Below are 26,269 nucleotides of genomic sequence, written 5' to 3' on the forward strand. Positions count from 1 at the left end.
GGCTTGGAAGGAGATCATGCTGTTTCCATCTTGGGAGTTTGTGATACGAGCCATAGGACACAATATGTTTGCCTAGTGGTGACCCTTGTCCTGGGATGACACTGGGTGTTAGGCAGTAGCCTGAAGCTTTCATAGAAGCATCTCCATTGCTAGGAATTTATATAAACCAGTGCACAACTGGTTTACATAAAGGGCACTACAAAAAATGCTGCCCGTGTGGTTTGTGTAGGGTTCTTACAGCCATACACAAAGAACTTGTTACAAAAGCTCTCCTCTCTATTCATGGATATGTGAGCACATATTATGCTTTTTTGGGACTTTAAAAAAATGATAGCAGCTGGTAACCTTCTATGTTGTTTTATTGCTTACATCCAGCGAGAGCGTAAGGCAGGATACAGATTGTTATGTGTTGTCCTAGACTTCCGTTTGCAATAAGGAGCATACACAATGCCATACCAAAGTGAGTTTATTGACATTCCTTGAAGATGGTGTGATGGAAGAGAAAGCGCGGCCTGAGTATCACGTGACATTTCTCTTGCTGATGTAAGCAAAATCAGCCCAATAACGTGGACTTCTCCTGCTATTGACTAGAACAGACTTTCGAACAAAATTGTTGTAGACATTTCCTTGGATAAATTGGAAGCTGCAGGAAGTAGGCTAAAGGAACAATATTTACTCTATATACTACCTCTAGGCACCTTTTTTTCTACTAGAACAAAGGGACTACATGTCACTAACAGGAAAAGAACACTTTCTCTTTTGGACCTTATGATGGCTGGAACATCCATCCCAGATTTTTATGATATAGTATTGCAGTAGTTTTAATAATGAACACTGAAGTACGTAATAATAATAATAATAATAATAATAATAATAATAATAAAGCACCACATTTGTTATGTAAAGTTCTAACTAATTTCATTTGAAAGTGTTTCATCTTGACTGGGAAAATATTTGTGGCAACTGAGAAATTTCCGAACCCAAATTTTGGACACATGGTTTGACACATGGACTGACGATATGATGGATGTAATATTAAAACTACCCTGGAAAACTCAGCCATTGGCTTGCCACACAAATATACTTACTGTTCAAGGACATATGGTCATGTATTAAAAGAAAATTTAGATCTTGCATATTTAACGCCTGCTCCCCCAAATCATATGTCTCTTTTTCTTAATTTTTTCACCACTCTCTCGGCATCTTCACAACCTCATTTATATACATAGGAAATTACAAAGAGTTCAGTAGATTTAGAATACTTCTCCTGACCTCACAGAGTAAATTTCCATTTTTAGGATTATCATCTTCACACTGTAGAATAAAACATTTGTGATATCCGTGAAATTATTATAACACTTTATAGAATTTTAAAAGCATTTTTCAAAGTTGTAACATAAATCTTCTCTTATTTATTGTTCTTGTTTGTCCCCTGATTAAAGGTGTTACACTCTTACTAAAATCAATTGTTTTAGGGAGATTGTGGCTTATAAATTTATAAGTGATTAATTTTGCAATTTGCCTCCATGGAGAAAACTCATGCTTAAAAAAAAATTACAGGTGGTAACAAATAGATCTGTCTTTCTGCCGAACTATATAATTTAAGGTGGTTTACACCTCCACCTAAGTGAAATTTAGTTCTATAGCTATTTCATTTCATATACATATTGAATGAAAAATTATATATAATTTAAAAATCAGCCTTATAAATAAGGTAAACATGAATTTCCATAACTTGTTTCTGTGTTCCTCTTCTCTTTGTTTTTCTTCCTTAAGGATTCTATGCAAGGTTGCAATAAAATATTACAAGCTTCATCTTCTTTCAGGTGACCGTGACATCAGCATTTCTTCATGAAATTTTGCACTTTTGTGAAAGAATGTTCCTGTTATGCTTTGTGGGATAGATCTATAGCTGTGACATCAGTAGTGCTGGTGGATAAGGAAACGGTAGTCGAAAAATCATGTATGCCAAAGTTACCTATCTATATATAATTTCTGAGATACTGCATTCCTTTTGTATATGGGTAGATTAGATATTAATTAATCTAATTAATAGATTAATTAGTAATTTATATAAATTGCAAAGCTCTCCAGGAGCTGGTCCATCTTGTAAACAGCTTTCTCCCTTTCCAATGCCTGACAAATAATGTGAGTACTAGAAAGAGAGTGCTTGAATTAATGAGTATTTACATATATATAACACCAAGTTCTAAAGATAAAAGATGCCCCATATTAGAGATGCTGTTGAAAGAGTTAGAATAAGGGTATGGTTCAATGATTTGCATAGTCCTTATGCTCTGATTTCATAAATAAAACAATAGCTCCATTGGAATCCATTATTTTTCAGATGCTGAACGTGTACTGAATTTTACATATCCCTCAAATTCTATATCATATAACTTACAGATTCCATCCTGTCTCAGTAAATATTCTTTTTAGACAATAAAAGTCTAAATTTCTATAATGTATACTCCTTGATTGACAACGGACACATCGCTGCAAGGGGTTCTGGGCATTGTAGATAATTCCTGCTAAAAAAATGCTTTTATTTTTATTTATTTTTTTTTAGATGGAGTCTCCCTTGATCATCCAGGTTGGAGTGCAGTGGCACAGTCTTGGCTCACTGCAACCTCTGCTTCTCAGGTTTGAGCGATTCTCCTTCCTCAGCCTCCCAAGTAGCTGGGACTACCGGCATGTGCCATCACGCCCGGCTAATTTTTGTATTTTTAGTAGAGATGGGGTTTCACCATGTTGGCCAGGCTTGTCTTGAACTCCTGACCTCAGGCGATCTCCCCACCTTGGCCTCCCAAAGTGCTGGGATTACAGGCATGAGCCACCATACCTGGCCGGAATGCTTTAGAGTGTAGGAACACAAGTAACACACTGTCCAGACACAAACTGGTATAATGAGCCATTGGCTTCATATGAAATTCACTTCGTCTTACATTTCTCCCTTGTTTTAATATGGAAAACAATAAAATGACATTTAAATAGTGGGGTCTCTTGAGCTCTTCTTTTTCCCAGTGAAGAAAAACACTTCCATTTATGACCTATTTCAGGCAACATGGATAACAATGTTAGAAAAATAGCAAATGACCATTATGGTTGGGTTTATTTCAAATGTAATTGAGAGGTTAGGCTGTCTTTGGAGCCTGCAGCTGTTTTTCTGACAACACGAAGTTTTCTGAGATATGTTTTCACTGAATGCTAAAAGAAACTGGATATTTATTTTGACACAAATCAACGTGTCTTTGGGGTGTTATGTTTCTGCCCCAGGAGGATTACTATGGGTGAAGGAGAAGTACTATGTTGCCCTTGATCCCTAACAAGCACCATCACTCTCTGCAGCTTCCTAGTGTGGTCCCGATGGACAATCGAATGCAAAGGAACTTGAACTCCATGATTAAGAAAGGAAAAGGAAAAAAAAACGTGAAAAAAAAAACAATATCAAAGTTTTAAAAAAAGGGTTTGTCTGCCAAGCAAACAAAAGTCATGGCTTTAACAAAAGTCATGGTATCATCTACACATTTTTTTTTCCTTTGTGAAGAACTGTGGCTAGACTAAACAAAACAGAACAGTACAGAACTCAGGGATTCAAACCAAGGTAATATGTCCTTCTTCCCTTTCTCCAGTTGGCATTGCCACATTCTACATAAGACAATGGGGGCTGAAGCCTCATCCTTCATGCTACATCAATCAAGAAGCTTTCTTTCTTGGACATGTGCACGTTTGTCCTTCTTGTGGTGTGAGTATTCACTAGGGATGCTCCCCCTCCTAAACTTCTCTTGAGTTGAGCCCACAATCCCCACAACCATTGGGATGCATTGCATCGCATCAGCAGCAGGTGTTTTCTTGCTGTTGTTAATCGTTAGAAGTGTCATATTTGCACCATATGTCTAGGCTAGTTCCGGCTGATGGGACTGATGCCACATGTGAATCATGAGTTGAATGTATAAAAATTTCAGCTTTGCCACTGTTGTCCTTTGGATGGATATTATGCACAGGGAAAAGTAGATGGAGAGGAAAACAAAGAGTTGATCAGCTCCTAGTTCTGGAGTTGGTTATTAGAAATTATAAAAAATGGTGGCTCTGCTCAGAAGACATGGGCATATGAAAGCCTGGAGTGCTTAATGCTCACATTTTCCCTTCAGTGATAGAAATGGAAGTAAACATTTATTACCATTTGGTCAAGTGTAGCTTAACTTGCATTCATATTTCATTGTTAGTAATGGAGGTATGTGGAGATATACACAGACCTTGAGACAGCTGTTTTTTAATATTGCATACAGGCTAGCAGTTCATTGAAAACAGAGGAGAGAAGCCTGAAGGTTAGATCTTAGAAGAAGGCAGTTCTTCATGCACAGCTTTTGTCAATCCTGATTTGGTTTGAAAATAAAAATCATGGAATACCAAAATCAAAGGAGAGGTGATTAAGGGAAAGGGAAAAGGGGATCATCCCAGGAAGGGTGATGTCACTGGCCAGGAAAATGTCAGGCGAGGTTCCATGTCCTCACTCAAGTCCAAAGGTGCTGGTTTCCTCTACTGCTGTTAACAGCTTTTCATACAACATGGAGTACGAGGGATACGGTGGAAGATCCAGTCGGTTGAAGCATGTGTGTGCCCTGAATGGGGAGAAGAGATTGGTGAGAGTGTTTGTTTCAATGATACAACTGGTTCTGGATCTGTGACTGTCTGAAGTTGTGATTCAAAAAGGAATCAAAAGTGAGCAGGACCATGATTTAGGACCACCATAAAACATTGCACACTAAAGAGCCACATTCCTCTAGAATGAATAGACTGGTGGAAGGAATGGAATAACTAAAAATGGGTTGTTTGCATTTGCAAGCAAACCAACTACACTAGAATGACACTAGCAAACTGATTATAAACTCTATGGTATCAGCCTGATTTGCAAATGAGTTACAAATTTTGATGTGGCCAATGAAGGAGGCAGAAATATAATTAGTATTGAAGGATTATATTCCTAAGTCTTCTTGCCCAGCTCTGATTTCTGAGCCTCTGTGAACCACATGCATCTATTTAGAGGAACCTGAGATGGCCTGGAATTCTGAGATCCAGTTCTCCATTCAAGTCAAGTGTGCTCTGGAGACAAGTCTGGCTCCTCTACCCCAGTAGAACCCACAGAACCTAAAGTCGAAGTGCTGCATTTCCAAGAAAAGCTGCCCATGTGAGCCAGTCCTCCCTGGATGCCTGGAGTGTCCTGGCGCCCGAGGTTCCAGCTTGCTTCATGTGCTTCCTCCTGCATGGCCAGTGTCTGCCTTAGACAAGGAATGTCTTCCTCGCCAGAGGCTAACACCTGGACCTGGAAGACTCATGTGGGTCTCCAGCAGTGGGTACAAGAAGCCCAGCACACATAGATTCCCTGCTGTGGAGCCTTGAATCACCTGACTAGCTGCTCCTTGCCAGAAGTTCTTTGTTTTTACAGAAGCTTTGGCTGATGCCGAGTCCTGTACCATAGTAGAGAGAAAGGTGGATGGGTGCAGGTGAAAGTTCATTTCCTGCCTTTTCCTCCCTAAGAGTGGTGTGTTGAAATGGTGTTTTCAGACACCAACCAGCACAGAAAAGGGCACTCTAAAATCAAACCAAATCAAATCAAATCAAATCACAAAACAAACATACAAAGAAACAAACAAAACTAAACTCTTCATTAGAGTTTTATTTGGGATATTAAACTCTTCTTTTCATTACAAGATCCCTAGGGGACTTGTGTATTATTTACACCTTTGTTTTAAAGTATATAAATCAGAGTATCAGATCACTGCCCAGGCTGATGCAGCACTCAGGTTATGGGGGGAGATTATTTTGGGAATAAGGAAGATGGGAAGAGGAAAGAGGGAAGGTGGGGTTTCCTGCCCATCGAGAATCTAGGGAGGATGCTGGTGTTTTCATCTGCCCAGCACCCATTCCTCCTCCTGGCAGTCCTTGGGGAACTATCCCTAACCCCTACCTCCCTCCTCCCTGTCCCTTTCCCTGCTCAAGCTCCAAAGGCAGGCACAGGGCAGTAGAGTGTCTGGTCTTAGGCCTTAAAGACATAACTGGGAAGAAACATACGAATACAGATTGGCAGAATTCTTAAATTATTATCTAAGATTCAAACAGGCCTTCCTTTACTTTAAAAGAAAGTAATTGAAATACTTTACCTAGATGTAAATATTTGAGTGAAAGGGAACTCAGTAAATTGAGTAGGATGGTTACAGTGATTTCTATGTTAAAAAGATTGCAATGAAACTAGAACATACATTGGGCTATGGCTAAACAGGCGAAGTGGGGTGAAAAATCCCAAGCATGCTTTTGGAACTAGCTGAATTAGCCAGGGGCGAGATAGGAGCAGGCATCATCTTCATAGTTTTCTTCCTCTGGTCATTTTAACTGGCACTCATGAGTGGAAATATTACAGAAAAAAAATCACCTTTACAAATTAGTTGGAACCAAATTAATTCTGTAAAAGATCATTTCTGGGAGTAAACAGAAAGCATTGACGAATAGCACCTAGTCTGAACGCTCATGGTTTACTTACTAGTTGCTTTTATTGCATTTGTTTAGAGCCTTGGTGAACTCCCTTAGTTTGTCATCTAGAATGAATGAACACAATCAAATCATGATCCAATTCAGCATTCCTAAGAGCTCACCACCCTCCAGGTGTGGTTCTGACAGCACCGAGTGCCTGCTTACCTCATTCCCGTGCACCAAACCAAGCATTGCCCGGTGGTGTGGGGCAGTGGACAGCAAGAAACCAGGGCTTGGAAGACCTCTATGCTGACCCCGGTCTAGTCACTTACCAGCTTTATGACACTGGAAAAGTCAATTAATCTTCCTGAGTCTCAGTTTTCTCACTTGTAAAGTGGGGATAATAATATATGCTGCGTGCACCTCAGAGGGTTATGGGGAGGATCAACGCTAGAATACACGTAAATGCGTTTTGTAACCTGTGAATCATCATTTAAACATAAGATTCTCTTAATAATGCAACCATGATTGTGACAATGATTTGGGGAACCGTGTCATACTTGTGGCAACTGAAGCCTCTGGGGTTTTGCACGTGACCTACTGGCAGGTGACTCACTCTCTTCTCACACTTGGTGCGATGGATGTTTTGGAGATCTGCACGGGTCTTTAAGTTGTGTCGAATTCCATGCCATTGGTGTCAAGCTAGGGTTCCAGCATTTTGAGATAATTTTGGATTGGGTTGTGCCAATCCCTGTATTGTTTATCCTTCTAACTGTGTCATCTACACAGTTGATCTCCCTGTCTCCTCTATTTTTCCAAGTTATAGATTGAAATGTTAACCAACACAGGGCCAAAGAAAGTCTTGCTCCTCTCTACTAGAGACCACTTTAAGGTTGTCTAGAAACACACAAAAGTGGCAGCAGTCACTCCTCTTTGCTGCCAATTGTTCAGCCGGTTATGTAAGTTGTGTCTTCCCTTCATGCCAATCTTCTTCCACTGCCTAACTACAGCCTTGTTCTCTTCAGATAGGCCTTGCTCTCTTCCCTTCTAAATTTACTCTTTTTCAAGTTTGCCAATAACCTCTTGATCCCTAAATCCAGAAGCCCATACTGCTCCACCTGCTCCAGCTCTTTAAAAGCGTTTGACAGCTCTTCCTCTGGAACATCTCCCTCGCTGGCTTCTCCTTGGTTTCTCAATGGCTGCCATTTTCTCTGCTGAGCTCCCTGATGGCACCCTCAGGCCTCCTTTGTAGGTCGTCTTCTGGCCTTAGGTACTAGAGAGCAGCATTTCTCAGCTTGACATGATTCACTTTTCAAACTTGATAACTCTCGGTTGTGGGAGCTGTTTTGTGCATTGTGAGATGTTTAGCAGCATCCTTGGCTTCTACTCAATAGACACCAGTAGCACCCCTTCCCCTCAACCAAAAATGTCTCCAGACATTGTCAACGGCCTCCTGCGGGGGAAGAGGGGCAAAGTCGCCTTCCCCAGCCCCACTTTGAGAATCACTGCTACAGAGTAAACCAACTACTAACTTAACCGGGCCTCCAACTCCACCCTGGGCCTGGGCTTAGTTTACATCTGCAGTGAAACATGTTCATATTAGAATTTCGTTTGCAACTTTTAGGCCAGTTAATTGCTCATGACTCATAGCTTTGATATCCCTGGTCCCTGCCCCAAAGGTAAACCCAAAGATTCTCCCCTCTCCTTTATTCTATCTCCACACTGCCCAGTGCTACTTCGACTCTGACCTAGCTTCTGCGCTTCTCTTTCCTTCCGAGCCTTTCCTCTGTCCTCCTTTGAGCTCTTGTTCAAAGTAAAGAAACTTTGCCACTTCCTTAAGCTCTTTCCAGATGCTGCCTCCAGGTCCTAGTGTCCCATCTCCAGTTCTCATGGGTGGAAATTGCTCACTGCCCCACACGCTGTGACGTGGATGGACATTCTTCACACTCCCTGCTGTCAATTCCATGTCATGACTTTTGCAATCCTTGATCAGTTTTCATTCCTTTGAATCTCATGTCATTTAGATAATTTATTTTTAAAACCATAGGTTTTGGCTGGCATTTCATTTTAATGAAATAGGATAGAGCAGAAAATAGATTTTAAGTAAAGTGCTGTTTTGAGGAACTTGAGTTTCAGATATACACACACATACGTGCAAATGAGTACATGTGCATGTCCTGAGTTGTGATATAAAAGGCATTTCTTTCTGTGGACTATGGTTTAAGAAGCTTGAAAATCAGTGATCCAGATAGATCTTTGGTTCCTTCTGACCCTCTGAACTTCTAACTTATTATGACTATTATCTGGCACTTTGCTGAAGTCTTCTTTTCCACTTCAAGTCCTCCTACCAGATTGTGTGGCAACTAAGTCCACATGGCTGACAGGGTGAACACACAAGCCCCCAGTTCCTTGACCTCAACTCCAGTGACAGTCCTGCCTCTCATGTACTTCAACTATGAAATTATATCCCAGAAGCCTCTACCCTCAAAGTCCTTTCTCCTGGCCCTCACACATCTTTCAGCAGGCAGGGGCTTGGATTGACACAAAGGTTTTATGTAGCCTGGGCTATGACCGGGTTTTGCTGTGGCGGTGTCTGGCGCTCTCATCTGGGAAGCCAGTTGCCTTTCCTTTCTGCAGAGGAAGGACCTGAGGAAAGAGCTGAAGGCCGCCTCTTCCAGAGTGCAGGCCACATGCACTGTGGCTCACAGTACCTGGGAAGCCCATGCCACCCTGGGTCTGCTTTGCTTCCTGCCTGCTCAGGGCTTCCTGTCACCTGCCATAGTCAGGCCAGGTCTCCCGAACGACAGTTTCTGGAAGTCAGAGGTTCTTTCTTTCTATCCACACATAGATGACATTTTTTTAGGTTCTTGGATCTTCAGACATTGTCCAAAGGAGATTGGACAGGGGTCACTATTCAGGGAGTTATTTTCAGTGTCCTCTTAGAGGCATTTGCTTCTTGTCCCTAGAAGAGGTCCCTACTTCCCCAAGAAACCATCTCGGGGGCTTGTGGTGCAGCAGCCCTCTTAGGGGTGCCTTGGTTCAGATATGAAGAATGTGTTCATAAGCCCAATGTCTGCCTTAGAAGCTCTCTGTGTCGGTTAATAATATTAATGTGTATTTCAAAGCTTCCAAAGCAAATATGGAAATTACATTCAATCTGTGACCCCAGATAACAGAAGCAATGACTCTCATTCCCTAAAGAATAGAGACTCCTCAGCACGGTCTTTTCTTTTTTCTTTCTTTCTTTTCTTTTTAATTTAATTTGAGACAAGGTCTCACGCTGTTGCCCAGGCTGGAGTGTGGTGGTGCAATCACAGTTCACTGCAGCCTCGGCCTCCTGGGCTCAAGTCATCCTCCTGCCTCAGCTTCCCAAATAGCTGGGACTACCAGTGCATGCCACCATGCCCAGCTAATTTTTAAAATTTTTTGTAGAGACGAGGTCTTGTCCTGTTGCCCAGGTTGGTCTTGAACTCTTGGGTGCAAGCTATCGGCCTGCCTTAGCCTCCCACAGTGCTAGGATTACAGGCGTGAGCCACTGCGCCCAGCCAGCAGGGTCTTTTGTTTGTGGCTCACCAAACTCTTTCTGAACTGCATCCCCTGTGATGTTGCTCCGGGCATCTTACCCTCTGCACTGGCCGGCCGCACCTTTCTGAACACGTGCTGCCATTCCCCGCTCTCAGCCCTTGCTTGTGTTATTGCTTCAGCCTGGAAGCCCCCTTTTCCCTATTCCTTGCCTCCCAATCCTCCCCTAAATGCCAGTTTTTTAGTGGCATGTTCTCTAGGCAACTTGATTAGGAGGCTCTGTTTCAGACTCTCGCAGCACGCTGCTCTTACCCCCTGTGCTCCTCTGATTCTACCTTGTGCTGTGATTAGTTACTATCAGGCCGTGTTCTCCCTAGATTGCAGGTTCCCACGGGCAGGTGTGTGGTTGTAGCTCAGCCCCTCCTCAAGCTGCATGCTATCATCAGTGATGACTCAAGCTGCATTTCTCTAAAATAAAAGCAAGATGTTTCCAAATAACTATATTCTTGAAATCTATCATTCAACTTAACAAATGGAAATTCTGCCTTTTTAGTCTTCTTTTCTTGCCAGACTTACATTCACTAGGTTTAGCTATTGGTAGAGCCATGCAAACAAGAAAGACCCTTGGAGCTGAGGGTCTGCTGAACTGAGTGGGTGAAGCCAGGGCCGAAGCCTGCACCAGGGTGTTCAGCTGTGGTTAACCAGCTGGGCATGCCCATGAATGCTGACCGACACCAGGTGAATTGTCCTAGGGGAAAATCTGGGAAACCTAGGTGAAAGCTATCGTCCAGTAATCCTTCTGCAATAAGGATTTAGCAAAGGTATTTGGGTGGCCATGTAGAAATAGAGCTGAGTTAAATGCAAAGCTTCTTTATAATTAGAATGTATCCTATTAGCAAAAGATAATAGGGGTCAATCTTTTCTTCTGTCTGTTGCAGCAGCGTTTCTCACTATAGCGCCTATGCACAACTGTCTCTTCAGTGCTTCCTGATCAGGAATGCACTACCCAGAGTGGCATAGAAAGGATTCAGGAAGTGCTGGGATTAAAACTCACAGTGCAGGGAATTTCTTCTGTAAAACTGCCTGGAGCCCCAGCATCTCCTTTTCCACATTTATCCCACAATAGATGTGCTTTCTAAATAGAAGTCACCATAGAGGCCCAGAGATACATGTATCCCCACATGTTGTAAAACTTGATAGGAAAAATCCGACACACCACAAATATATAATGATCCTATGGAGTATCAAGTGATACGCTGCAGAAGTACAGATAACGATGCTCGAGAGGTTACTTCCAGGTTCCAGCATTTTTATATTAATGTCCTTGCCTCTGCCCTCTCCTGTGTCAGACATTCATCTTTAAATTAAGTTGGGCTATGACAGCATCCCACAACTGACACATGGACCAAGATATTACAGCTCAAATATCATCAGTCATCAAAACCTCCCTAAGAATAATATAGTTTCAATGCAAGTCTCACGGCCACCTCACCTTCACCTTTCCCTAATATCTCCAATGACAATACTTTGGGTGACAGGAAAGAATTCCATCCCAAAGGATGGTCACTCAAAATCAAATAGCAAAGTATACTTTGCCCTCTTCAGCAGGTTTCCCCGAAGGCTGGCAGGAGCTCTGTACCTGGGGAGAGAAGTAATTTTCCCCCATTTCTCTATGCAGAAGCGCCGAAGCCCATTGCTCCCACGGAGGGCTGCGAAGCCTTCATAGGGCACGCTGGATGTTCCCGTGACAAACTGCAGTAATCTCAGCCTCTGCTCATTATTGAAGCGCTCCACCGCAGCCCAGAACCAGCGGATCACGAGATGCCCATCGTGGTAACCTGCACGAGGCAAAGGGAGGGAGGAAGACAGGATGTGGAGAAAAGAGGAAGGGGTGAGGAGGGAGAGAGAGATCAAACACATCAGGTATGATAGGAACGGAACCGCTGCTTTTGATCTGATTTCTCTTGTGATGGCCTTTAGAGAGGTCTAAAACAATTTGTGCAACCAGGTCAAGTTTTAGAACAAGAGCAGATTTAGAAAATAGTCATTTTATAAAAGGACTTTATGTTCTGTGATGTTCTCAGAGATGTCTGCTTTCTATTTAAACAACTGAGACTCCACTTAAAATGTTCCTGCCTCATATAGGTGTAGATAAGGAGTAGAAGGGCCTGGTAGAGACCAAAGGGCCTATGAATATAATATTGCATCATATTTCCTTTGTTTTGCTGTCTTAGCTCTTGGCAACCACATACCACGGGAGAATCTAGGACTTACCAGTCTAGGCTGGAGGCGAACAGCCAGTTTCGTGAACAGGAGATCCCAGGCTCTCCCCTTGAGCAGCTGCTCTCAGGCCAGCCCTGGATGGATACATGCTGGGCCCATGGATTAAGTACTGGGTCCCTCTCACAGTAAGCTGGGGAGACCATGCTTGGATATATCAATTAAATGATTTGCCATTGACTGCAAATGCAAGAGGCATTCAGAGAGGGGAGAAATCTATGTGTGCCAAGGTAGAAGCAAGGAAAACTTCAGAAAGGAAGTGAAGCTACGAGCAGTGTGCAAAGGGCTTGTGCAAGTGGAGGGAAGAAGGAGGACATTCCTGGCAGGAAAAATAAAGAATAACAAGAAAGAGGAGGAAATATGCAGGCAATAGTAAGCCACTAGAGTAGAGGTGTGTCTGGTGAAGGCAGGAAGGAATATTTCCGGGGGTGTTATGGGGCCTTAACAGCCAGGCAGAGACTTTTTTTTTTTTTTTTTTTTTTTGAGACAGAATCTCGCTCTGTTGCCCAGGCTGGAGTGCAGTGGCATGATCTTGGCTCACTGCAACCTCTGCCTCCTGGGTTCAAGGGATCCTTCTATCTCAGCCTTTTGAGTAGCTGGGACTACAGGCATGTGCTACCACACCTGGCTAATTTTTGTATTTTTTTTAGAGGTGGGGTTTCACCAGGCTGGTCTCGAACTTATGAGTTCAAGCAATCTGTCTGCCTTGGTCTTCCAAAGTGCTGGGATTACAGGCATGAGTCACCATGCCCAGCTAGGCAGACAGCGGTTTTCATTCTATACCGATTTTATACTATAAGAGGCTTTGTGGGGCTGAGTGTACTGGGGACATGAGGGAGGCTGAGGCGATGCCCCCAGCTCACTCTCTACTGTATTGATGGGATTTCTCTGTGATATTGTAAATGAAGAGTTTTGAGGCTAACAAAACCCTTCAAATCTATAAGTAATAAGGAACTTGTTTTGTGGGTAGGGAAGTGGCCTGATGAAAACAATGTTTCAGGAAGACAGGTCTGGCAGTGTGCAAGGTGAGTATTTAGGAGGGGTTAGACATTAGCTTTGGTGAGGGCCACGGTTAGAACTGTGTTGTGGCAAACCAGGATTGAGGCAGAGAGGGCTCCAATTCTGTAGGAAATGAGACACCCTTCCCTGGAGCCATGCATACTGCTCAGGAGCTGGGTCCTGGATGAAATGTTCTCTGCAAGCCTCTACATCGAGTTAGGCCAGAGACTCGACCAATATGAGGACGATGTCACCTGAAGGAAAGTTCAGGTTGGGAGTTGGAGAAAGGCATGTACAAGCTCCTGCTTTGTACTGAAGTAAGGCCAAGCTTTTTGTAGTCTTCAAAAAGTGATGAATTATATATACATGCAATGGAATGTTATTTGGCTATAAAAAGGAATAAAATACTGAAACATGCTACATACAACATGGATGAACCTCAAAACAGTAGGCTAAGTCAAAGAAGCCAGACACGAAAGACTACATATTGTATGATTCTATTTATATGGCATATCCAGAATAGGCAAATCCATTGAGACAGAAGGCAGATTGATGGTTGCCAGGGGTTGGGGGAAAGGGGCGTGAGAGTGAGAGCAACTGCTTCATGGGTACAGGGTTTCCTTTTGGGGTGATGAAAATATTCTGGAAGTAGCTAGAGGCAATGGTTGCACAAAACTGTGAATGTACTAAATGCCACTGACTTGTTCGCTTTAGTCAATTTTATTTTACATCAATTTCACCTCAACAAAACAATCTTTTGGAAAGTGCTGAGTTCTATTTGTGATCATTGCATCATCACAGCTCCTGCCCACTCACCTCCCCGGTACTCGGTGTTATTCCGCCAGTCATTTAGGTCGATTTCCGCGGTGCCAGCTATCACCAGCTCCAGCTCCCTGGCATCAAACACGGACACCAGCCTCGAGTCTACAACCTGAAATGCAGGTTAGGCTTCAGCATCCAGGTCCAAACACATGGAAAGGCTATGTTCATTATTATATTTATGTGGGTTAAACTGGGAAATTGACCATCACTGGCAATACTTTTTTTGAGTCTGTAATCATTTTTAACTTGAAAATTATTGCTATGATCTGAATGTTTATATCCTTTTCCTTCCCCAAATTCATATGTTGAAATCTTCACCCCTGAGGGGATCGTATTAGGAGGTGGGGCCTTTGGGGGGTGATTAGATATGAGAGCTTCATGCTTTTATTAAACATGCCCAAGACAGACCCCGTGTCCCTTCCTCCACATGAAGACACAGGGAGAAGGTACCATCTATGAACCAGAAGGTGGCCCCTTACCAGACACCAAATCTGCTAGTACCTTGATCTTGGACTTCCCAGCCTCCAAAACTGTGAGAAAAAAATGTCTGTTGCTGCAAGCCACCCATCTCACAGTATTTTGTTATAGCAGCTTGAACGATGATCATTGACTTAAATATTTTAGAACACAAGCCTTCATGAGCAGGGAACAGAAAAAAGAATCGCATGCTCCACTCCTAATGCTCGCTCTCAGAATGATTTTGTAAACAAATCTGACTCGACTTTCTTAAGTCACATTGAAGTTTTCAAATAATATTGGATTTTAAAGGCCAAGAGTCCACATCACTTTGAAGGACTTATTTAATAGCTATTAGTATTACTATTTCACTTAAAATGTAACCTTTCACATGCAATTATGACTTATTTCCTAAAATTGAGCATTTGTATTAAAACGACTGTATTTTCCATCCCTTCTCAAACCATGACCCTAAGATTAAAAGCCTCATGCTCACTGGACTGAGCTAGCTGGGTGGAAATTTGTCTTTTCCTTCTCTTCTTCTCTCACTTCCTTCCTCCCTCCTTAGAGATCTGGGAAGACTTGTTTTGTTAGGGTTCTGCATTCTGACTTTGCATCTTGTGCCAAGTGTACCCAGGCACAACTGAGGTCCTGTGGTGGTACCTCCTTTAATCAAACCAGTGGTGGACAAGACCATGGCCAGTGCACTTCTCCATTCTGGCAGGGAAGGAGAGTCTTCCACGACCCAAGACCTGAGAAAACGTTTATAGCCTCTGGTTTTTAAACTGGAGTTCAAGGACATCATAGGATGTCTAGCGGCCCTCCCTGTCTTCCTCATTTACCACTCAGCATAGATTACGTGGCACAACATGATGCTATAACAAAATAAAATTCTAGTGACAGTGGATAATACCCCCCAATGTCTTCACTTCACTTATTTTTGTTTCATTGACTGAAAGGAAACACCAGCTGCACATATTGTGACAAGAGATGCTAGATGTTTTCACATCTGGCACGCCAGGGTCACATGCCAGTTGCTTGAAAGCATTTTTCACCCATAAGAGTTGAGTTTCCCAGAGAACTCTGACCCCTCAGCCCTCCACCACAAGAAGATCCTCAGTACTCCCTGGTGAGGAGCACTCGCTGAGCCCACTGCCCACCTTGGCTCTCCCTCTTTGTTCTCACCACCTGAGCTGCTGCTCCCTCAGGGAGCCTGGAGGACGAGGCCCCGTGAAGCAGCACCCTGGCCACAGCTTGCCTTCCCCAGGCCACCAGGCCTCACCTCGTAGAAGCCGCGCACCAGCGCCTCGGTTTGCTGTACCACGCCGCGCTCCACCCGCCACTTCACCATGCGCTCGATGTACTCCTTCTTGTTCTTCTCCGTCACCTGTGTGTTGGCTCCTCCAGACTTCAACTCCCTTTCCGTGACCTTGTAGGAAAACAGAAATATTGTGATGCTTGTCAGTTCAGCTTATCTCTCAGGGAGGTACACTGATTTTAGGGGGATGACTGTATGCCAAAAATCCTCTACAGGGCATGATAAAATACTTGTTACCACCCAGCATCCATATTCTTTGGAATGTCTGATTTTTAGCGGCCCAGTTAAAGACTTTATTTTCCAACCTCTCTCACAGCTAGGTGTGGCATGTAAGTAAATTCTGTCCAATGGGATGTAAGCAGAAGTGTATGGCACTGTCAGGAGGCCTCCTTGAAGGGATGGGCTGTGTGTTCCTTTGTCCGGCTGCACTGAACACAGTTGTGATGGTTGGGATGCTGTACGCATCTGGGCTAAGAGTGCAGAGGGCCTACCCTAGCGATAGCAGTGGGGAGACCTGGAAGGAGCTTGATCCCTGAGGATTTTATCAAACAGAGCTTTTTTTGTTTTTGTTTTGAGACAGGGTCTCACTCTGTCACCCAGGCTGGAGTGCAGTGGTACAATCTCAGCTCTCTGCAACCTCTCCCTCCCAGGCTCAAGCGATTCTCCCACCTCAGCCTCCCAAGTAACTGGGACTATAGGTGCATGCCACCACACCTGACTAATTTTTTTTTATTTTTAGTACAGACAGGGTTTTGCCATGTTGGCCAGGCTGGTCTTGAGCTCCTGGCCTCAAGCGATCCACCCGCCTTGGCCTCCTGAAGTGCTAGGATTATAGGCGTGGACCACCACACTCAGCCTCAACAGCGCTTTTATATGAGAAAAAAAAGCTTCTATTAATTTCAACAGGGTCATTTTTGGCTTCTTCACTAGTAGCTGAATCTAATCCTAAAGCCTATGGTGTCTTTCACCTGCATCCCTCTGCTCTCCACTGTCTAACAACTTGACAAAAGAAGGGCTGCAATTCAATCTTCTAAAACCACTCATTGTTCTTGGTGACCTCCTTTTGAAGAGAAATGAGATAAACTTTAAACAGGTATACAGGTTGACCCTTGAGCAGCATGGGTTTGGACTGCATGGGTCCACTCGTACATGGATTTTTTTCAATAAATATATTGGAAATTTTTTTGGAGACTTACAACAATTTGAAAAAACTCGCAGATGACCTGCATATCTAGAAAATTAATAGAAGCTTTTTTAAAATAAAAAAAAGTTAGAAATGTAATGAGTCCATAAAATATATGTAGATACTAGTCTATTTTATCATTTACTAACATAAAATGTACACAAATCTATTATTATATTATTAAAAAGTTAAAATTTATGAAAATGTACACACACAAACACTTAGAGCCTGTACATGGTGCCACTGGCAGTTGAGACAAATACAAACATCAAAATGCGGTATTAAATCATAACTGCATAAAATTAACTGTAGTACATACTGTACTATTGTAATAATTTTGTAGTCACCTCCTGCTGTTTTTTGCGATGAGCGCAAGTGTTGCTGATGAATAGCCTCTCTCCAGTAAATTGTGTATCACAGTAAAAAGTGATCTTTCTTGTTTACTGCATATTTTCCACTGTGTTTAAGTGCAATATTGTAAACTTTGAATAACATTGTGGGACCCACACGAAGGGCCACTAATGATGCTGGAAATACTCCCAAGAAGCAGAGAAAAATCATGATATTACAAGGGAAAATTGAATTACTTGATAGGCACCATAGATTGAGGTCTGCAGATGTGGTTGCCCATCTTTTCAAAATAAATGAATCCAACATAGGGACCACTGTAAAAAAAGAAAAGGAAATTCATGAAGCCATCACTGCAGCTATGCCAGCAGGTGTGAAAACCTGGCACTTTTTGTGGAATATCTTTTTATCTCATATTGAAAACACAGCTTTTTTTTTTTTTTCTTTGAGACAGAGTCTCACTCTGTCGCCAGGCTGGAGTGCAGTGGTGCAATCCTGGCCTGCTGCAATCTCTGCCTCCTGGGTTCAAGCAACTCTCCTGCCTCAGCCTCCCGAGTAGTGGAGATTACAGGCACGTGCCACCACACCTGGTTAATTTTTGTATTTTTAGTAGAGATGGGGTTTCACTATGTTGGCCAGGATGGTCTCGATCTCTTGACCTTGCGATCTGCCCACCTTGGCCTCCCAAAGTGCTGGGATTACAGGCATGAGCCACCATGCCTGGCTGAAAACACAGCTTTTATGTGAGTGCAGTATTGCTAGAACAATGGCATACATACCTGTAGACTCTAATATGATTCTAGATAAAGCAAAGTCATTATATGATAACTCAAAGCAAAAGGAAGGTGAAGGATCTAAAGTTGGAAAATTTAATGCCAGCAAAGGATGGTTTGATAATTTTAGAAACAGGTTTGGCTGAAAAAAATGTCAAGATAAGAAGAGAAGCAGCTCGTGCTGACCAAGAGGCAGCAGACGAATTCCCAGACACCGTTAAGAAAATCACTGAGGAGAAAGGATATTGGCCTGTACAGGCTTTTAACGCAGGCGAAAGTGCCCTGTTCTGGTAAAAAAGCACCACAAAGGTCTCTTATTAGTAAGGAAGATAAGTGAGCACCAGGATTTAGGGCAGGAAGTGATAGGCTAACTCTGCTGTTTTGTGCAAACACATTTGGATTTATGATCAGGATTGCCCTTATCCATTAAAGCTTTAACCCCTGAGCCTTGAAGAGAAAAGATAACACCAGCTGCCAACAAGAAAGCCTGGATAATGAGAACCTCTTTTCTGGATTGGTTCTGTCAGTGCTTTGTTCCCGAAGTTAGGAAGTACCTTGCCAGAAAGGGACTGCCTTTTAAAGTTTTTTTTTTTTTGATATTGGACAATGCCCTTGGCCACCCAGAACCCCCTGAGTTCAACACCAAGGCATCAAAGTGGTCTACTTGCCCCCCACAATAACATCTCTCATTCAGCCTTTAGATCAGGAGTCATAGGAAGTTTAAGTCTCATTACACATGACACTCTATGGAAAGGATGTCAACACTATGGATGACTTCAATAGAGAGAACATTGTGAAATTCTGGAAAAGTTATGCCACTGAAGATGTTATAGAAAAAGCCATGAAAGTCATCAAGCCCCAAACAATAAATTTCTGCTGGAGAGAACTGTGTCCAAATGTTGTGCATAACCTCTCAGGATTTATGACAGAGCCAATCAAGGAAATCATGAAAGAGATTGTGGATATGGCAAAAAAAAAAAAAAAAAGGTTGGGGGTAAAGGGTTTCAAGATATGGATCTTGGAGAAATTCAAGAGCTGACAGACACCACACCAGAGGAACTAACAGAAGATGACTTGATGGAGATGAGTGCTTCTGAACCAGTGCCAGGTGACGAGGAAGATCTAGAAGAAGCAGTGCCAGAAAACAAATCGATGTTAGACAATCTGGCAGAACGGTTCTGATTGTTTGACTGCTTTTGACTTCTTTTATGATAATGAACCTTTCTAGATATGGGCACTGAAACTAAAGCAAAGGATTGGTACTATATAGACACATTTTTAAAGAAAGGAAAAAGCAAAAACGACAGAAATTATGATGTATTTCCATAAAGTTACACCAAATGTGCCTGCCTCTCCTGCCCCCTCTTCCACCTCCTCCACCCCTGAGACAGCAAGACCAAACCTTCCTTTCCTGCTCCTCTTCAGCCTATTCAAAGTGAAGACAACCTTTATGATGATCCACTTCCACTCAATGAATAGAAAATATATTTTCTCTTCCTTATGATGTTCTTAATAAGGTTCTCTTTACTCTAGCTTTCCTTATTGTAAGAATACAGTTCATAATACCTATAACCTACAAAATATTTGTTAATTGACCATTTTTGTTATTAATAAGACTTCTAGTCAACAGCAGGCTACTAGTAGTTAAGTTTTTGGAAAATCAAAAGTTATGCATGAATTTTCAACTGTACAGGACTCAGCGCCCTAACCTTTGCATTTTGAAGGGTCAACTGTACATTATTATAGATCTACAACACATTCTTATTTTTAGCACTGGGAACATTTAAGCTTTTTTTCTAAGTTGTCAAATTCCTACACTTTACACTAGAGGATTGTTCTTCTGTATCTTCAACTTTATTTTTTCCTCTAATTTTATGCATTCAGTTATTTGTAGTTGACTTCGTTTTCTTGAATAGATAGTATATGGCCATGGAATAAAATTCAAGTGGTGTAGAAGGCCATAAAATGAAAAGTCAGTTTTTCTCCCACCTAACCTCCCAGCCATGCAATCTCCCTTTCTGGAGACAGTCATCTCTACTTCCCTTCCAGGGAGATTCTATGCATATGCTGGGGAATGTATATATATCATCTTTAAAAATTTTTAGAGATGGGGTCTTGCTATGTTGCCCAGGCTGGTCTTGAACTCCTGGCTTCAAGAGATCTTTCCACCTCTGCCTCCCACAGTGTTGGGATTACAGGCATGAGCCACTGTGCCTGATCAACATAAACTCTTTTTCCCTGTAAACAGTAGTGTGTTTTACACACTGTTCTTCACTATCTTTTTTCTCTTAAAACTATATCTTAGACATTTTTCATGCCAATTTAGACCTGTGTTTTTCTTTCTTTATTGTTGTTAGTGTACCCTGTTTATTGCTCATGATTATATGTGAATTGAGGGGTTGGGGTGTCCTCATGCTTTTTAATAACCCCACATGATTTCACTACTTCATTTAGTAAATGTATCATTTATTTAACCAGTGCTCTACTGCTGGACATTTAGACTGTTACAGATATTTTTCAACTATCAACAAGGCTGTGATGAAGATCCTAATATATTAGTAATTTTAATTAGGTGTTAATGTATCGGTAGGACAAATTTCTAGACATGTGTGCTGAGTCAAAGGCATGTGATTTAAAATATGAACCGATAACACCAAAGTGCCTTTCATAGAGAGTGAATCACACTTCCACCTACAATGGACAAGAAGGTCTGTTTCTCTACACCATCCCAAAATACTGGTAAATTTTCTGATTCTTGACATTCTAATGAGGGAAAATGGTATCTCACTATAGCGTTAATTTATTTTAAAAAATTGTAAATGAGATTATCTCCTTGTCTTTCCTTTTCTGGGAACTATCTATTTATATTCTTTGTGACTTTTCTATTAGGTTGTTGACTGATAATTTCTTATTGATCTGTGGGATCTCTTCTGATATTGAAAGAAATAGTCTTTATGTTATGTGTTAAACATTATGTTGCTTTCAGTTTGTTTATAGTATAGTTTGTCATGCAGAAATTTAAAAATAATATTTGACTATGTCAGATGACTTCTGTGACTTTGAGAATTTGTGCCATATCTGTATCAGCATTCTTTAGTGCAAGATTAAAAATAAAAATTATCTTTTTTCCTTTTTTAAAAATTTTTACATTCAGGTTTCTGATCCAGCTGGAATTTATTTAGTGTCATGAGTTAGGTTAGGGATCTAACTTAAAACTTTTACAGATGGCTACCCAGTTGTCTTAATACAATTTGTTAAGTAATTGTGTATATTTTACAAACTTACCCTCTACAATAGGGCATATGTGAAAGATGGGGTAAAAGTAGTCATGCACAGAGAACAGTGTATTTTGCCTGTTCAGTGAGTACATGGCAGGAAAGTTAAATGAGTAGTTTTCTTTCTTTCTTTTTTTTTTTTTTTTTTTTTGTGAGATGGAGTTTTGCTCTTGTCACCCAGGCTGGAGTGCAATGACGTGATCTCAGCTCACCGTAACTGCTGCCTCCTAGGTTCAAGCGATTCTCCTTTCTCAGCCTCCCGAGTAGCTGGGATTACAGGTGTCTGCCATCATCCCCAGCTAATTTTTATATTTTTAGTAGAGATGGGGTTTCACCATGTTGGTCAGGCTGGTCTCGAACTCCTGACCTCAGGTGATCTGCCCACCTCAGCCTTCCAAAGTGCTGGGATTACAGGCGTGAGCCACCATGCCCAGCCATGAGTAGCATATTCTTGAACATATTTAAATGTGCTCTCCAGAGTTGTAGGAAGAAATATTTTTTTCTCAAATACGTAAGACAGCATTCTTCAGAGGCATGTTTTTACAGAAGAAATACAACAGAATGTTGACGTTTTCCAGGACCTAACCAAGATTCTTGACTGGGATGCGGTGCTTGGTGGCCTGCAGCATTCATTCATTCTCATACAGCGACCCAGTGCACTGTCCACATTGATGTGAGGCACCTCTAAAGCATTCTGATTTAACTATCACAACAACCGCTGTTACGAATTACCTTATGTCACAGAGTTTAGGTCTAGAAAATGAGGTTCCCCAAACCTTGTTTGTTAAATCTACTCAGGCAATGGTTCTTTTCTGTTAAAATTGTAACCCATTTGATCTGAAGATTTGATGTTATATAAATGCTAGTAGAAAACAAATGGGAAACTTTATCTTATTATTTAGTGTTGAGATATATGTATTTTGGAGGAGTAGCTATCTGGATGTGATAAAAAGAATCATTTCTGTAATGGCACAGATAGCAGAAATCCCTGACATACATATGGCGTACTTCACAAAAATGCTTTCTGATCCATTATCCTATCTGATTTTCAAAAAACTCCATAAAGTAGATCCAGGTCATAACAAGAAAAAGAAGAAAGAGGACACGGGCAGATTTATTAAAGGAAGTAGTTCCCAAGGAATTGGTTTGAATGAATGAGATCCCTTATGCGCTAATTTAAAAACAAAATCCCATTACCACATGATCTAGCAATCTCACTTCTGTGTATATATCCAAAAGAATTGATCTATACAGCAGGGACTTGAACAGATATGTGTACACTCATGTTCATAGCAGCATGATTCACAATAGCCAAAAGGTGGAAAAAACCCAGGTGTTCATCAACAGACAAATGGGTGAATGGATAAACAAAATATGGCATATATGTATATATATTTGTTTATATATATATAATATACACATAATGAAATATTTTTCAGCTTTAAAAAGGAAGGAATATTTTATATACATATAAAGGAAGAATACTATATATATTTGTATATATATGTGCGTATACATATATATCTACATAATGAAATATTATTTAGTCTTAAAAGGGAAGTAAATTCAGACACATGCTACAACATGGATGAGCCTTGAGGACATTATGCTAAGTGAAATAAGTCAGCCACAAAAAAACAAATATTGTATAATTCCACTTATATGAAGTATCTAGAGTAGTCAAATTCATAGAAACAGAAAATAGAATGGTAGTTGCCAGGAGTTGTGGGTGGGAGAAATGGAAAGTTATTGTTTAATGGGTACAGTTTCTGTTTTGCAAGATGAAAAAGTTCTGGAGATTGGATGGCCAACAATGTGGATATACTGAAGCACTGAAGTCTACACTTAAAAATGATTAAGATGATAACTTTATGTTATGTGCATTTTCCATAGTAAAAAACAAAATCCCTTTTCCAAACCCCATGTCACACAAACCTGTCCAAAAACCTCTTCATTAACAGTGAAAGTGAGGTCTAAGATGTCTGTGATGTTGTTGTCCTTCATCCACTGCAAACTCTGGTGGAATTCCTCATCCAAATATTCCAGGTCACTCAAATCACAGGGCCTGGGTGAATTCAGCGAGAAAGGCAAATTACCAAACAAATGGCTGCTCAGACCTCACTTCAAAATGTGGTTATATCATTCCTGGCTAAAACATCACAGACTTATCCTAACAATTGGATACTTTTGAATCCACTGATGAATCAGATCATTCAGTCATTTTAGTTCATTCAATGATTTTCCTTTGAAAAGGAAATGTGAAATTGTTTACAATAACAAACATGAAATAATTATTGACTCAGGGACTCTGCATGAAAATTGGAGAAAACTATCATTTTAAAACAATTATGCTATAAACAGATCAGTTCTACTTAACAGTTTAATGCAATGTTTGTAATATTATTATAATTTTATATAAAATGATTCATCTCCATGATATGAGATTTTGATAATAGAATCTTCCCTTACAACAACAACAAAATCCCCAAATACCTTTTTATTGTGCTAAAAAATGTATGTGATATCTAAGCACTCAGAACAGGAAGCCACCATAACCCTAACAGGAATGGTTAGGGCAAAATAGTGACAAAAGGGTCAGTGGCACCAGAGAGGTCAGTGTCCTTGCCCTGCAGACAGGGCTGGGTTGGAAGCATGGTCTGCAAAGCACTTACAGTCTCAGGAGTGCCTTGTAGAAGGGCCTCGTGAAGAAAGCATCAAGAAGGTACTGATGGATCAGAGCCAGGCCCAGGATGCGACCGCTAAACCTGAACCTGGAACACAGACAAGGCAGAGAAATGGGCAAGTGGAAATTTACATTGTTAAATATTTTAGTTTGCACTTTTATTTGATGTGTTTGAGCATTCATCTTAAGCTGCTTAAGGAATCTTCTCATTGATGACACAAGGGAGGCGCCTGTTCTCGTCCTTTTGCTTTACCATGAACAATCCCTGTGTGCTTGTTAGGGACTAAAGGAAGCCTCCTCTTCCAGCCATGTAGCAGACTTGAGTCATTTTTCCAGAACCTTTTTCAGACCGTGGAGAATGAGGACCCAAGAAGAGAAAAGCACTGGGAAGGGGAATTCAGAAATCTTAGATAAAAAGCCCACACTGAACTGGAAGAGGACCCAGATCCAGTGACACAGAGGGCTTTCTGGATGTGCGTCCTTACCCATTCAAGCATTTTATCTACATTACCTAAGGTCCATGCTGGCAGGTGGAGGGTTTGAGTATGGAGCCCATATGGCAGTTGTGCTTGCAGACAGTGGGGAAGAGTTACATAGAATCACAATATGGTAAGAGATAAGCTGAATGAGCATCACTCTTTAAAATTGCCAGCCACATAAAAGACAGAACGAGGTCACTGCTAGGAAGAACTGGCCATACAGATCTGGCCACCTCCAGATGTAAGTGCCTTTACTGATTTAAATGCTTGTCGGAACATTGACTTCCTGAGCATTTTGCAAGTAACCTGCTTAGCAAAATGCTGAGGCTACCTGGGCTTGGTTCCATTGTTGCCTGCTCCTAAACCAGCCTCTTGCCTGCCTGGTCTAGCATCCTATGCTTTCCCCACCATGCGGGCCTTGCCTATCTCTGGCACCTACTTTCATAACTGGAGTCTTCCTGGTGTCCACTCTAAGTAGGTTTTCACCTAATCGGGGATTTAGTGGTGAATTTTCTCAGATCCTCCCTGGTGGAATTTCCAACTAATCTATCTCCAATGCCTTTTATGTGGCTCTTTTTAGACTCAGAGGGTTTCCTACTCTATAGCTGCTATAAAGATGTTAAAATGAATAGATTATCTGATTCCATAGAACAAATATATTTATAAAAACACTTCAGATTGGTATGTTTGAAGTAGTTGATTCTTTTTCCATGAAATAACATGCTAGTGTTATTGACTCTGAAGAGACTAGAGTCAAACAAAACCTCAGTGAAAGTGCTATGGGGCACTGTGGATAGGGGGCTTCTGGGACAATGGGTCCTTGGGCCTGGGTACCCCACCAGTGCTTCATTCCTGGGTGCCCTTTCCCGACCACCCCATAACTGACCAGTCTCCAAGACAGTAACCACAACCTGTGTATAAAAACAGTTATCTTCTACTCCAATAGAAGATTGGCTCACCTACTCTAAATAGACTCTAGGGCATTGTAACCAATGCTTCTAACATGATAGTAGGGTTGTGGCCATCTAGGTCGAGATGACCGAGATGATCCAAACCAGGAAAAGACTAAAGGTCAGCACAGAGGTGATGGGCCCGTGGCTTCCGCACTTAGAGGTGGCCCCTGAGGGTCCAGTAAAGAGAGCTGGGAATCAAAGCAGGTAGTAAATATATGCAGATATGAAATAAATGATAACATTAAATGAGATTACTATTTTCAGCTTAGTGCTAAAAAATTAAATATCTCAATGAATTACAAATTTTCTAGCAAAATAAAAATTATTCAAATTTATTCAGGAAGATGTAGAAAACTTAAATAGACCGATAACCACAGTGCCAAGTAGGAAACTTTGAGGAGAAAGGACTATCTCCAAAATTGATACTGGGACTGGATATACATATTTTTAAAGACATGTTCTTTCAAAAACTCAAGGACAGAAAACCTTTCTGCTATTTCAACAGTTCCAGAAATCAGAAAAGGGTGGAAAACTTCTTAATTCATCATTGTGAGCTACCATAAACACAAAGTGGAACCTGGAAAAGATACAACAAGAAAGAAAACTAGAGAAATTGCACTTGTACATAAATCCTAAATTAACACAAGAGAATTGAACCTACTAGTTCATTCCCAGAACAATGCAAAATGATTAAGGATGTTCAATTAGAT

The 26,269-nt window shown here is 41.3% G+C and overlaps 1 protein-coding gene across 8 annotated transcripts in view; it reads right to left on the bottom strand.

Annotated features, from left to right (window-relative positions):
• Positions 1-341: 341 nt before the first annotated feature.
• HECW1 (HECT, C2 and WW domain containing E3 ubiquitin protein ligase 1) overlaps positions 342-26,269 on the bottom strand; it is a 449,170-nt gene continuing 423,242 nt past the window's right edge. For 7 of the 8 annotated variants that reach the window (XM_063708510.1, XM_063708508.1, XM_063708509.1 and 4 more), the window contains 6 exons: positions 24,117-24,215; positions 23,380-23,509; positions 15,830-15,976; positions 14,086-14,200; positions 11,630-11,828; positions 904-4,622 (listed from right to left, as the gene is read on the bottom strand). In XM_063708510.1, coding sequence (XP_063564580.1) covers positions 4,511-4,622; positions 11,630-11,828; positions 14,086-14,200; positions 15,830-15,976; positions 23,380-23,509; positions 24,117-24,215 — 802 coding nt within the window. In that variant the 3' untranslated portion in view covers positions 904-4,510. Of the gene's footprint in view, positions 4,623-11,629; positions 11,829-14,085; positions 14,201-15,829; positions 15,977-23,379; positions 23,510-24,116; positions 24,216-26,269 lie in introns of all 8 variants that reach the window. The other variant, XM_031013201.3, reaches the window with a different exon arrangement.

Source organism: Gorilla gorilla, chromosome 6, assembly GCF_029281585.2.
Source record: "Gorilla gorilla gorilla isolate KB3781 chromosome 6, NHGRI_mGorGor1-v2.1_pri, whole genome shotgun sequence".
Lineage (NCBI taxonomy): Eukaryota > Metazoa > Chordata > Mammalia > Primates > Hominidae > Gorilla > Gorilla gorilla.